The 15,117-nt window shown below is 45.6% G+C and overlaps 1 protein-coding gene across 1 annotated transcript in view; it reads right to left on the bottom strand.

Annotated features, from left to right (window-relative positions):
- Nucleotides 1-15,117, bottom strand: part of LOC120056172 (zinc finger E-box-binding homeobox 1-like) — a gene marked incomplete at its 3' end in the record, with an annotated part of 116,709 nt that overhangs the window by 13,642 nt on the left and 87,950 nt on the right. The window contains exon 3 of the mRNA XM_039004384.1: nucleotides 8,302-8,353. Coding sequence (XP_038860312.1) covers nucleotides 8,302-8,353 — 52 coding nt within the window. The remainder of the gene's footprint in view (nucleotides 1-8,301; nucleotides 8,354-15,117) is intronic.

Raw genomic sequence — 15,117 nt, 5'->3', positions numbered from 1 at the left:
TACATAGTCAAAGCTTTCCTTAAGTTTGGGTCAGTCACAGTGGTCAGGTATTCTGCCACTGTGTACTCTCTGTTTAGGGCCAAATAGCATTCTAGTTTGCTCTGTTTTTTTGTTAATTCTTTCCAATGTGTCAAGTAATTATCTTTTTGTTTTCTCATGATTTGGTTGGGTCTAATTGTGCTGTTGTCCTGGGGCTCTGTGGGGTGTGTTTGTGTTTGTGAACAGAGCCCTAGGACCAGCTTGCTTAGGGGACTCTTCTCCAGGTTCATCTCTCTGTAGGTGATGGCTTTGTTATGGAAGGTTTGGGAATCACTTCCTTTTAGGTGGTTGTAGAATTTAACGGCTCTTTTCTGGATTTTGATAATTAGTGGGTATCGGCCTAATTCTGCTCTGCATGCATTATTTGGTGTTCTACGTTGTACACGGAGGATATTTTTGCAGAATTCTGCATGCAGTCTCAATTTGGTGTTTGCCCCATTTTGTGAAATCTTGGTTGGTGAGCGGACCCCAGACCTCACAACCATAAAGGGCAATGGGCTCTATGCAGTAGCGTGCCGTGGGCCTGGGGCCTGGGCCTTCAGTGAGGTCCTACACAGTCCCACCCGAATTAATCCACCTCTTATTACAGAAACGCAGTATAACCAGGCGTTGCGTCACCTTGAAATTGACATTTTTATTCAGAGAATTGCAGGGGAAGAGTACAATACAGTACAGTTCAACTAATAGGCAAGAACATAGTCGAGTGCAACAGAGTTATATTAATATTCTTCTTCTATCCATTTCTGGTCCACAAACTTTGAGCTTTAAGCCCCCCAAAAAATAAATACAGTGTGTTCACTAAACAGCGCATTGTCGCACCCAAAGCAGTTTCACCGTGATGATAAAGACACATAACTATTCACTGAAAATAAAAGAAAGAAAACAAATAATTTGCAACATAGGCTATTTGCCATTTTATTTTGTTAATATATAGGGTATTTAATATTAACGAAATAAAATGCGAAACATACATACACATTTAATAAAAAATAACATGCATTGTATGCCTACTCACCAAAGACTGATTATTTGAACACAAAATCCTTCCTCCTTTCTTTCCTCAAGAAGACTTCAATGACTCTGTTGTACAGTCTATCTGTGCGTTTTAGTTCCACCAATAAGTCCTTTTCTATCGACATGGAGGCTAATGCTGAAAGCCGAGTCTGTCCAGTAGCATTTCTGGAATACGTTTTGATTCGCTTTAAGGCCGAGAATGACCGCTCGACAGAAGCCGTGGACACAGGGATAGTCACTGTCACACATGCCAATGTGTAAAGTTGCCCCATGTCCTCATTCAGATTTTTCTGCTTAAGGAAATCAAGGAGATCAGAGGGACTTTTCCCTTCAAAATCAGTCATAGCATACATTACAGTCAGTTCTGTTTTTAGCTTGGATAGGTCGAACAGTGTTCCGTGACTCTCTGTTAAGCTGGAGAAGGCTGTTTGCGGGAATTTTTTCCGGTAGGTCTGAAAGTGCCGGGGGTCCAGGAGGGAGAGAAACATAAATTTTTCGTGGTCTTGAAACCTGTTTCGTATCTGGCAAAGAATGTTGTCCAGAATATTGCTGTGGAGTTGTTGATAGTATGTGCGAGGGCCTCCTTGTGGGCCTCTGCGTGCGCTGGGTAAACTTGAGATGCGCGCTGTGTCATCGTAGATTTGACTGAACCTGCACCTCTCTCGCTCAATTGTGTCACAAAACTCGTTCACCCTTGTCAGGCAGAATTGTACATCCAAAGTTTGTTTCTGTAGAATTCCAAAAAGCACATCCGAATAATTAAAAATCCCATTGAATGTTTCAAGCAAAAAACAAAACTCAAAATCATCCAAACGTGCATTAAATCCATCAGCCATAAGCACAGTATCCCCGTCATGGTCATCATGATGTTCCAGTAAGTGGTTAAACAGCTCCTTTAGGGCAACTCTCTTTTCAAAGACTGCATTGACCAATCTAGATGTATATTGCCACCTCGTTGGTGCAACCTTAGGAAGACGACGCTTGCAGATGTCATCCAGCAGTTGCGTGCGCTTAGGGGATCGTGAGAAAAATGCTGCAAGGCCATTGAGGTTGGCAAAGAAGACCTTGCATTCTTTAAGCTTTGAGGCTCCTTGAGTCAGTACTAAATTTAGTCGATGTGCATAGCAGTGAATGAATAAGGCCATCGGTGCCCTCTCCTTAACTTTAGCCTGCACCCCATTGAGTCCAGATGCCATGACTGCTGCGCCATCAAAACACTGTGCCACAACTTTATCCAGACTACATTCATTTTCCTCCAAGAAACGGAAAATAAGAGCGGCAATGTCATCAGCTCGCTTGCCGCTTGTCACATCTTCAAATCGGATAAATCGCTCCTTGACTCCTGTGTCCGTCACATAACGCAGGACGAGTGAGAGCTGTGCTGCATTTCCCACATCTGTTGTCTCGTCCACCATAACAGCAACAAAGGGAGCTTTTTTAATCTCCATTTTGATCTCTTCTCCCATCACTTCAGCAATAGCATAAATTAGGTCATTTTGTATTTTGCCGGACGTCCCAATGAACACTTTGTTAGTGGACAGGTGGTATTGTAAATCTGTGTTGCTTTCAGAAAGAAAAGAAAGAAGCTCCACGTAGTTCCCTTTGTTTGTGGAGTCAGCACTTTCATCGTGTCCCCTAAAAGAAAGTTCCTGTTTACCCAAAAACATGACACAATCAATGAGTCTTTTCAATATTTCCCTATTTTTCTTCACCTTTTCATTGTGCAGCTCCGTTGCCCTGCGCGATTGTTCATTGAGCTGTAGATCCACTCGGGTGTCCCCAAAAGTTTTCAAAAGCACCATTGCTTGTAAGTGCCCAGCCGTACTTTGGTGTCTCATTGCTGCCTTGGTTAGACAACTCAAGTTTGCAAAGCCAGTGTGGCTCCAAACACCAAATCGATCACTTGCAAATAATAGGCATTCTCAGCAGTACAGTTTGCAGTGCTTCTCGGAGCCTGTGAGCCATTGATAGCGCTCGTAGTTGGAACTTTGAAAGTGGCGAATGAACCCCTTTCCCGCCTGTGACAGGCTTTGTAGCATCGGCGTCGGGCGACCTCTCCTTACAATGTCTAACTTTTCTTGAAAAGTTCGTCTTGAGAATGGCGTTATAATTATATCCTCGACCAAATCGATATCTTCTCCTCCTTCCGCCATTGTGGGTTGAAAAAACAGCTTAGTCGTACGCAAATTAATTCGTTTATCAAATTCAGTTTCCTAGTTCTGAGGATCTGCATAGACCTGCCCATAGGACCTGCTTCTCAATAGTGGTAATCCAATCAAAAGACGTGCACGCACTACGCCTGCTAGCTGGCTCCTGTGTAACACTGGAGCCAGCCAGCAGGCGTACAATAGCCAACTCTAAAGCTGATTGGTTGACACTAAATTTTCATTTCCATTCACTTTAAGCTACAAGCGCCTGCACTGTTGATTCTGAAGGCCTGAGGGCAGATTTTAGACCCCTGGCAACACATGATGGCTGAATATGATTGGATAAAAGATCTAACATAAAGGCCAGCCCTCCAAATCTCAACCTGGGGCTGGAAGCAGTGCAACCAAGAGGAAAGCTATGAAATGAAGAGTATAATTCTTACTCTGGGGAATAATTTAATACATATTTGTGGGAAAATATATTTAAAATAAATATATATTCTGATGATGTTTAGGCCAGCAGAGAAGGCCTTGCAGGCCCTGACGGCCCACCACTGGCTCTATGACTGATTCAAGTATTTTTAGCCAGATCCTAATTGGTATGTTGAAATTTATGTTCCTTTTGATGGCATAGAATGCCCTTCTTGCCTTGTCTCTCAGATCGTTCACAGCTTTGTGGAAGTTACCTGTGGTGCTGATGTTTAGGCCGAGGTATGTATAGTTTTTTGTGTGCTCTAGGGCAACGGTGTCTAGATGGAATTTGTGGTCCTGGCGACTGGACCTTTTTTGGAACACCATTATTTTGGTCTTACTGAGATTTACTGTCAGGGCCCAGGTCTGACAGAATCTGTGCAGAAGATCTAGGTGCTGCTGTAGGCCCTCCTTGGTTGGGGACAGAAGCACCAGATCATCAGCAAACAGTAGACATTTGACTTCGGATTCTAGTAGGGTGAGACCGGGTGCTGCAGACTGTTCTAGTGCCCGCGCCAATTCGTTGATATATATGTTGAAGAGGGTGGGGCTTAAGCTGCATCCCTGTCTCACCCCACGACCCTGTGTGAAGAAATGTGTGTGTTTTTTGCCAATTTTAACCGCACACTTGTTGTTTGTGTACATGGATTTTATAATGTCGTATGTTTTACCCCCAACACCACTTTCCATCAATTTGTATAGCAGACCCTCATGCCAAATTGAGTCGAAGGCTTTTTTGAAATCAACAAAGCATGAGAAGACTTTGCCTTTGTTTTGGTTTGTTTGGTTGTCAATTAGGGTGTGTAGGGTGAATACATGGTCTGTTGTACGGTAATTTGGTAAAAAGCCAATTTGACATTTGCTCAGTACATTGTGTTCATTGAGGAAATGTACGAGTCTGCTGTTAATGATAATGCAGAGTATTTTACCAAGGTTACTGTTGACGCATATTCCACGGTAGTTATTGGGGTCAAATTTGTCTCCACTCTCTCTCTCTCTTTCTCTCTATCTCTCTCTGTCTCTATTTCTCCAAGAGGGGGGCCTAGCCCAAACCATAAAAAATAGTCCCAGACCATTATTCCTCCTCCACTAAACTTTACACCACTCCAGCCGACGTTTGGCATTGCGCATGGTGATCTTAGGCTTGTGTGCGGCTGCTCGGCCATGGAAAACCATTTCATTAAGCTCCTGATAAACAGTTATTGTGCTGACGTTGCTTCCAGAGGCAGTTTGGAACTCGGTAGTGAGTGTTGCAACTGAGGACAGATGATTTTTACACACTTCAGTACTCGCATTCTGTGAGCTTGTGTGGACTACCACTTCACGGCTGAGCCGTTGTTGCTCCTAGACGTTTCCACTTCACAATAACAGCACTTACAGTTGACCAGGGCAGCTCTAGCAGGGTAGACATTTGACAAACTAACTTGTTGGAAAGGTGGCATCCTATTTCAGTGTCACATTGAAAGTCACTGAGCTCTTCAGTAAGGCCATTCTACTGCCAATGTTTGTCTATGAAGATCACATGGTGTGCTCAATTTTATACACCTGTCAGCAACGGGTGTGGCTGAAATAGTCCACTCCAATTGAAGGGGTGTCCACATACTTTTGTATATACAGTGCATTTGGAAAGTATTCCGACCCCTTCATTGTTTCTACATTTTGGTACATTACAACCTTATTCTAAAATATATATTTTTTACCTACACAAAACACACTATAATGACAAAGCAAAAGATCAAATATTGTTATTCTGTCCAACACCTCCTGTCTGAATATTGGACTCCTCACCAATAAGAGAGAGAGCCTCAGGACAGCAACACAACTAGACCCAACCAAATCATGAGAAAAGATAATTACTTGACACATTGGAAAGAATTAACAAAAAAACTGAGCAAACTAGAATGCTATTTGGCCCTAAACAGTACACAGTGGCAGAATACCTGACCGCGGTGACTGACTCAAACTTAAGGAAAGCTTTGACTATGTACAGAGCATAGCCTTGCTATTGAGAAAAGTCGCCGTAGGCAGACCTGGCACTCAAGAGGAGTGTCACGCCTGCTCCCGCTCTACCTCTCTGGCGCCCGAGGCCAGGCTGCCCTTCATTACGCACACCTGTCACCATCATTACGCGCAGCAGCGCTCACTGGACTCACCTGGACTCCTTCACTTTGTTGATTGCCTTCCCTATTTCTGTCTGCTCCTCAGTCTGTTCCCTGTGTCAGCATTAATGTCGTTATGTGTTCATGTCCAGATGCTGTCCTGTCCTGTTCCATGTCCGGTGCTAATTAAATGTTCACTCCCTGTACCTGCCTCTTGTCTACCAGCGTCTTTCTTTACAAGAAAACAGGCTATGTGCACACTGCCCACATAATGAGGTGGAAACTGACCTGCACTTCCTAACCTCCTGTCAAATGTATGACCATGTTAGAGACACATATTTCCCTCAGATTACACAAAGAATTTGAAAACAAACCCGGTTTTGATAAACTCCCATATCTACTGGGTGAAATACCACAGTGTGTCATCACAGCAGCAAGATTTGTGATCTGTTGTTTATTTATTTTCCCTTTTGTACTTTAACTATTTGCACATCGTTACAACACTCTATATAGATATAATATGACATTTGAAATGTCTTTATTCCTTTGAAAGTTCTGTGAGTGTAATGTTTACTGTTCATTTTATATTGTTTATTTCACTTTTGTTTATTATCTACTTCACTTGCTTTGGCAATTTTAACATATGTTTCCCATGCCAATAAAGCCCCTTGAATTGAATTGAGAGACAGAGAGAGAGACAGAGAGAGACAGAGAGAGAGACAGAGAGAGACAGAGGGAGAGACAGAGAGACAGAGAGAGACAGAGAGAGACAGAGAGAGACAGAGAGAGACAGAGAGAGAGACAGAGAGACAGAGAGAGAGACAGAGAGACAGAGAGAGACAGAGACAGAGAGAGAGACAGAGAGAGACAGAGAGAGAGAGACAGAGAGAGACAGAGAGAGAGAGACAGAGAGAGACAGAGAGACAGAGAGAGACAGAGAGAGATCGACAAAACAATGTGTTTAAGTTCAAGAGAGAGATCATATTGTAGTAAATGCAAAGCATGTGTTTTCTCTGTAGTTTTAATGAGATTTGGAGCCAGTAATGAGATCATTAAGATTGATTAAAAGGTGACACTAGAGAGGGATGTGACCTGAGGATGTGTGTGTGTGTGTGTGTGTGTGTGTGTGTGTGTGTGTGTGTGTGTGTGTGTGTGTGTGTGTGTGTGTGTCTGTGTCTGTGTCTGTGTCTGTGTGTGTGTGTGTGTGTGTGTGTGTGTGTGTGTGTGTGTGTGTGTGTACATGTTTTACTATACTTGTGAGTACCAGAAGTCCTCACAAGAATAGTAAACCAACTAAAAAGTGAGGACATTTTGCCAGTCCTCACTTGTAAAAAGCCTATTTCAGGGGTTAGATTAGGGGTTAGGATTAGAATTAGGGTTATGGTTAGAATTAAGGTTAGGGTTAGTGGTTAGGGTTAGGAGTTTAGGTTGGGGTTTTAAATGGGAAACAATTGTTGGTTCCCAAAAAGTATATTAAGACATAGTTGTGTGTGTGTGTGTGTGTGTGTGTGTGTGTGTGTGTGTGTGTGTGTGTGTGTGTGTGTGTGATGTGATGTGTGTGTTTGTGTGTGTGTGTGTGGTGTGTGTGGTGTGTGTGATGTGTGTGATGTGTGTGATGTGTGTGCGTGCGGGCGTGTTTGTGTGTGTGTGATGTGATGTGTGTGTGTGTGTGATGTGTGTGTGATGTGTGTGTGATGAGATGTGTGTGTGTGTGTGTGTGTGTGTGTGTGTGTGTGTGTGTGTGTGTGTGTGATGTGTGATGTGTGATGTGTGTGATGTGTGATGTGGGTGTGTGTGATGTGTGTGTGTTTGACCTGAGGACATACTGTCTGGTACACAGCTTTGTTTTTCCACCCCTCCTCCACTTCCTCTAATTATCACCACATACTTCTCAATAGGCTCCCAAATCTGATAGAATCAAACCTATTGCCATGGATGGGTTAGGAAGGGTCACTGGATTCTTAGCATGACTGACAGTCAATTAGAGATACAGTTCACAGTCTGAAGAGAAGAGCTCTTATTGGTTTCCTCTGCCAGCTAGTGGAGCCGAAACCATCGCTACGACAACTGAACACTTCTGCAGACAGCGAAAGCATTGCCACAGGGAATTAAGTATTTTAAACGGTGCCAGGACCTGTGCCAGCAGACCACGCCACTTCCTGTTAAGAGAAGCCCAGAAAGGGACCGGTGCAGACTGAGAGAACCATATCATTAGACTAGAATAGAATGAGTGGAATTAGAATCCCCATTCACCAGTCAAATTGCCATGGTCAGAGGTTTGGGCCAGTTCTACTCACTATATGTCTATGGGCTCTGCTGCTAAAGGCCCTCTCATAACAGGAGGGGAGGAGCCCAGGCTCCAGGACCCATGACTTCCCATGACTTCATGCTTTACCAGCATTCCAAAACAACCCTACCTCTCGCTCTATCTCTCTCTCTGCCTCTCTCTCTACCTCTCTCCTACCTCTCCCTCTGCCTCTCGCTCTGCCTCTCGCTTTGCCTCTCGCTCTGCCTCTCGCTCTGCCTCTCGCTCTGCCTCTACCTCTCTCTTCCTCTCTTCCTTTTAATGATGTGCTTTGATCTCTCTGTGATTCATCAGACTTTAGTAATTCCCATTGAAAGTCCCATATGATGGGCAAGCAGTCAGAGCCTCAATGGAACAGGCAGATGTTCAATATCAGTGAGGAGTAAAAACAGGAAATCATCAAACCTGGATTGAAATACTATTGGCACCAATAGAATAGTTGAAAAGGCGAGAATCCCACCCATCTGCCACTCCAGGCAGGCTAGAACAAACACTCAAAGTATTTGAAAGATTTCAAGCTGTATGCAGCAGGAGAGAAATGGGTTGAGAAAGAGATGAAGAGAGAGAGAGATATCTGGATAGAGAGAGAGAGCGATAGAGAGAGAGAGCGATAGAGAGAGAGAGGGAGAGAGAGTGTGTGTGCGTGCGTCCGTCTGGGCGTGTTAGTGATTTAACAGCTGCCTCAAGCTCCACTGACCTTTGACCTTAACTTCCTGTTTCTTAACATCAGGCCCCAAGCAGCCTCCTGTCCAGGGCCCATAGGGACCACAGAACCAGGCCCGAGTAGTGCACTATCTAGTGAATAGGGTGCTATTTGGAACACAATCGCTAACTTCAGTGTGTAACAATCACTGGTCTCTAGTGTCTGAATAGCTATACATGACTAAAGACAATGTGTTGATCTCTGGAGCTTTGGGAGAAAAGGCAGGTGCCAGACATACATTACCTACAAAAGGTACTGTGTAGTACAATTGACTAACTTAATTTAAGAAAGTTATGTTGTTTGACAAGCTCGTTCATTAACCGAGTTTAACATCGACTCGACCCGCCGATGGACTGTTCTATTATCCATGGTGGAATTTTGATTTAAACCGGTAATCAACATGGAAAGTGTTTAATTCCTAAAAACAGCATAAGTGTAGAATGTGACAGGTTGACATTTATTGGGATGAATCTTGTCCTGGAGGCAGAGCTGAGCAATTTCCACTAGATGGGCCAGCTGCAAACTCAAAATTGGCTGTATCATAAAAATTCTATTAAAACTAAGATTAGCTTTTTTGGTCTTCATTTAAGGTTAGGGTTAGGCATAATGTTAGCAGTGTTAAGCATTAGGGTTAAGGTTTAAAATCAGATTTGATGACTGCCTCCAGTAGATTAAATAAATGCCAACCTGCTATAGAACAATGAAGACAAAAAGGAAGAGAGGCGACCAATACATAACCAGCTGAGAGGAGGGTGGGGCTGGCTGAAAGAGGCTGAGAGGAGGGTGGGGCTGGCTGAAAGAGGCTGAGAGGAGGGTGGGGCTGGCTGAAAGAGACTGAGAGGAGGGTGGGGCCGGCTGAAAGAGACTGAGAGGAGGGTGGGGCCGGCTGAAAGAGACTGAGAGGAGGGTGGGGCCGGCTGAAAGAGAATGAGAGGAGGGTGAGGCCGGCTGAAAGAGGCTGAGAGGAGGGTGGGGCTGGCTGAAAGAGACTGAGAGGAGGGTGGGGCCGGCTGAAAGAGACTGAGAGGAGGGTGGGGCTGGCTGAAAGAAGCTGAGAGGAGGGTGGGGCCGGCTGAAAGAGACTGAGAGGAGGGTGGGGCTGGCTGAAAGAGACTGAGAGGAGGGTGGGGCCGGCTGAAAGAGACTGAGAGGAGGGTGGGGCTGGCTGAAAGAAGCTGAGAGGAGGGTGGGGCCGGCTGAAAGAGACTGAGAGGAGGGTGGGGCTGGCTGAAAGAGACTGAGAGGAGGGTGGGGCTGGCTGAAAGAAGCTGAGAGGAGGGTGGGGCCGGCTGAAAGAAGCTGAGAGGAGGGTGGGGCCGGCTGAAAGAGCCTGAGAGGAGGGTGAGGCCGGCTGAAAGAGGCTGAGAGGAGGGTGGGGCTGGCTGAAAGAGACTGAGAGGAGGGTGGGGCCGGCTGAAAGAGCCTGAGAGGAGGGTGAGGCCGGCTGAAAGAGGCTGAGAGGAGGGTGGGGCTGGCTGAAAGAGACTGAGAGGAGGGTGGGGCCGGCTGAAAGAGACTGAGAGGAGGGTGGGGCCGGCTGAAAGAGGCTGAGAGGAGGGTGAGGCCGGCTGAAAGAGGCTGAGAGGAGGGTGGGGCCGGCTGAAAGAGACTGAGAGGAGGTTGGGGCCGGCTGAAAGAGACTGAGAGGAGGGTGGGGCTGGCTGAAAGAAGCTGAGAGGAGGGTGGGGCCGGCTGAAAGAAGCTGAGAGGAGGGTGAGGCTGGCTGAAAGAGCCTGAGAGGAGGGTGAGGCCGGCTGAAAGAGGCTGAGAGGAGGGTGGGGCTGGCTGAAAGAGACTGAGAGGAGGGTGGGGCCGGCTGAAAGAGACTGAGAGGAGGGTGGGGCCGGCTGAAAGAGGCTGAGAGGAGGGTGAGGCCGGCTGAAAGAGGCTGAGAGGAGGGTGGGGCTGGCTGAAAGAGACTGAGAGGAGGGTGGGGCCGGCTGAAAGAGACAGAGGAGGGTGTGGCTGGCTGAAAGAAGCTGAGAGGAGGGTGGGGCCGGCTGAAAGAGACTGAGAGGAGGGTGGGGCCGGCTGAAAGAAGCTGAGAGGAGGGTGGGGCCGGTTGAGAGGAGGGTGGGGCTGGCTGAAAGAAGCTGAGAGGAGGGTGGGGCCGGTTGAGAGGAGGGTGGGGCTGGCTGAAAGAAGCTGAGAGGAGGGTGGGGCCGGTTGAGAGGAGGGTGGGGCTGGCTGAAAGAAGCTGAGAGGAGGGTGGGGCCGGCTGAAAGAGACTGAGAGGAGGGTGGGGCCGGCTGAAAGAGACTGAGAGGAGGGTGGGGCCGGCTGAAAGAGACTGAGAGGAGGGTGGGGCCGGCTGAAGAGACTGAGAGGAGGGTGGGGCTGGCTGAAAGAGACTGAGAGGAGGGTGGGGCTGGCTGAAAGAAGCTGAGAGGAGGGTGGGGCCGGCTGAAAGAAGCTGAGAGGAGGGTGGGGCCGGCTGAAAGAGACTGAGAGGAGGGTGGGGCCGGCTGAATAAGACCGAGAGAGGGTGGGGCTGGCTGAAAGAGACTGAGAGGAGGGTGGGGCTGGCTGAAAGAAGCTGAGAGGAGGGTGGGGCCGGCTGAAAGAGACTGAGAGGAGGGTGGGGCTGGCTGAAAGAGACTGAGAGGAGGGTGGGGCTGGCTGAAAGAAGCTGAGAGGAGGGTGGGGCTGGCTGAAAGAAGCTGAGAGGAGGGTGGGGCCGGTTGAGAGGAGGGTGGGGCTGGCTGAAAGAAGCTGAGAGGAGGGTGAGGCCGGCTGAAAGAAGCTGAGAGGAGGGTGGGGCCGGTTGAGAGGAGGGTGGGGTTGGCTGAAAGAAGCTGAGAGGAGGGTGGGGCCGGCTGAAAGAAGCTGAGAGGAGGGTGGGGCCGGCTGAGAGGAGGGTGGGGCCGGCTGAAAGAAGCTGAGAGGAGGGTGGGGTCACATACATATTGGTGGTCACATACATATGTTTAGCAGATGTTATTGCAGGTGTAGTGAAATGCTTGTGCTTCTAGTTCCGACAGAGCAGTAATATCTAACAATTTCACAACATATAGCCAATACACACAAACCTAAGTAAAGGAATATAATTAATTAAGACGAGCAACGTCAGAGCGGCATAGACTGAGATACAGTAGAATAGAATAAGGTATATACATATGAGATGAGTAATGCAAGATATGTACACATTATGTACACATTATTAATTCTCCCTGCCTCTCCTCTCCCTGCTCAGTGCTCATTCTGCACTTCTGACTGAACAACTAGTGTTGTTGTGGAGAGTGGAGTGTGCTGCCTCCGTCTGCTTTAACAGTGTAACGTCAAATGTATTATCAGGCCAATCAGGCCAATCTCCGATGGTGACGGCAGCCATTACGTGCTCTCTCAAAAAAAACTCAAACATTTTTTTACATTTTACATTTTAGTCATTTAGCAGACGCTCTTATCCAGAGCGACTTACAGTAGAGTGCATACATTTTATTACATTTTTTACATACTGAGACAAGGATATCCCTACCGGCCAAACCCTCCCTAACCCGGACGACGCTATGCCAATTGTGCGTCGCCCCACGGACCTCCCGGTTGCGGCCGGCTGCGACAGAGCCTGGGCGCGAACCCAGAGACTCTGGTGGCGCAGCTAGCACTGCGATGCAGTGCCCTAGACCACTGCGCCACCCGGGAGGTTACAGACACACACATATTAAACCCCTAACCTGATAACCTCCCTGGTTTTGTAATGGTGAGAGGTTAGTATGTCTTGGGGAGCGGGGGGGGGGGTATGATATAAACTGCTAACCTCCCTGTTATTGTAATGGTGAGAGGTTAGTATAGTCTTGGGGAGGGGGGGTATGATATAAACTGCTAACCTCCCTGGTATTGTAATGGTGTGAGGTTAGTATGTCTTGGGAGGGGGGGGGGGGGGGGGGGTATGATATAAACTGCTAACCTCCCTGTTATTGCAATAAAATGCAAATTAATTACTTAAAAATCATACAATGTGATTTTCTGGATTTTTGTTTTGTTGTACATCTCACAGTTGAAGTGTTCCTATGATAAAAATTACAGACCTCTACATGCTTTGTCAGTAGGAAAACCTGCAAAATCGGCAGTGTATCAAATACTTCTTCTCCCCACTGTATATCTCTACAGCCATATATATCTCTACTACCATATATATCTCTACTACCATATATATCTCTACAGCCATATATATCTCTACAGCCATATATATCTCTACTACCATATATATCTCTACAGCCATATATATCTCTACTACCATATATATCTCTACTGGCATATATATCTCTACAGCCATATATATCTCTACAGCCATATATATCTCTACAGCCATATATATCTCTACAGCCATATATATCTCTACTACCATATATATCTCTACAGCCATATATATCTCTACAGCCATATATATCTCTACTACCATATATATCTCTACTGACATATATATCTCTACTACCATATATATCTCTACTGGCATATATATCTCTACTGGCATATATATCTCTATATCTCTACAGCCATATATATCTCTACAGCCATATATATCTCTACAGCCATATATATCTCTACTACCATATATATCTCTACAGCCATATATATCTCTACTGCCATATATATCTCTACTACCATATATATCTCTACTACCATATATATCTCTACAGCCATATATATCTCTACTACCATATATATCTCTACTACCATATATATCTCTACAGCCATATATATCTCTACTACCATATATATCTCTACAGCCATATATATCTCTACTACCATATATATCTCTACAGCCATATATATCTCTACTACCATATATATCTCTACAGCCATATATATCTCTACAGCCATATATATCTCTACTACCATATATATCTCTACAGCCATATATATCTCTACAGCCATATATATCTCTACTACAATATATATCTCTACAGCCATATATATCTCTACTGGCATATACAGTTGAAGTCGGAAGTTTACATACACTTAGGTTGGAGTCATTAAAACTTGTTTTTCAACCATTCCACACATTTCTTGTAAACAAACTATAGTTTTGGCAAGTCGGTTAGGACATCTACTTTGTACATGACACAAGTAATTTTTCAAACAATTGTTAACAGACAGATTATTTCACTTATAATTCACTGTATCACAATTCCAGTGGGTCAGAAGTTTACATACAGTAAGTTGACTGCGCCTTTAAACAGCTTGGAAAATTCCAGAAAATGATGTCATGGCTTTAGAAGGTTCTGATAGGCTAGTTGACATCATTTGAGTCAATTGGAGGTGTACCTGTGGATGTATTTCATGGCCTACCTTCAAACTCAGTGCCACTTTGCTTGTCATCATGGGAAAATCAAAAGAAATCAGCCAAGACCTCAGAAAAAAAATTGTAGACCTCCACAAGTCTGGTTCATCCTTGGGAGAAATGTCCAAACCCCTGAAGACCAGTGTTATTCGGAGAGAAAGAGAGAGAGCATTACTTTTATTTATTATTGTTGTTGTTGTCGTAGCTGCTGTCCGTCTGTCCGTCTGCCTGATCATGTTGATAACACCAGGTGGAGAGACACTCATCCTCATCCTCTCTGCTTTATGAAAATCAGCCGGGTTCTTAAAAGCTCCCAGCCTCACAACTAATACCCAGTACCACACAGAGGAGCCAGGTGGCGCCAACAGTGGGTAAATGAAATCAAGAAAGTCAAGACAACACCAACAAAAGGCGGATCAAGAAAATTTACATTTTCTTCAACAATTTTCACAAAGTGTGATGTGATGTGATTTTTTTTTTTTTTTTCAAATGCTTTGGTTGCATTCTCTGGTACTGAATCCCTTTTCAACCAAGATAGTGTGTTTCTTTGTCATGAAGAACCCTGGCTGGTGTACGAGGGATTTGGTGAGTGAGGAGTATACTGTGTGAGACAGATGGGAGCAGGTGGAGGGATTAGAAGGCACAACTGTTTCCAAATGGACAGTTAGTTAGTACATGCCTACACCTGTCCACAGTGTTGGCACAGGCACCGAGTTACTGGACAACACAGGAGGCTGCTGAGGGGAGGACAGCTCATAATAATGGCCAGAACAGAGCAAATGGAATGGCATCAAATAACCTGTTCCTATAGAGCTACCGTCCTGTAGGTTCTCTATAACCCTGTTCCTACAGAGCTACCGTCCTGTAGGTTCTCTCTAACCCTGTTCCTACAGAGCTACAGTCCTGTAGGTTTTCTCTCTAACCCTGTTCCTACAGAGCTACCGTCCTGTAGGTTCTCTCTCTAACCCTGTTCCTACAGAGCTACCGTCCTGTAGGTTCTCTATAACCCTGTTCCTATAGAGCTACCGTCCTGTAGGTTCTCTCTCTAACCCTGTTCC

The sequence above is a fragment of the Salvelinus namaycush genome, chromosome 11 (assembly GCF_016432855.1).
Source record: "Salvelinus namaycush isolate Seneca chromosome 11, SaNama_1.0, whole genome shotgun sequence".
Taxonomy (NCBI): domain Eukaryota; kingdom Metazoa; phylum Chordata; class Actinopteri; order Salmoniformes; family Salmonidae; genus Salvelinus; species Salvelinus namaycush.
This window is presented reverse-complemented; position numbering and strand designations above follow the sequence as displayed.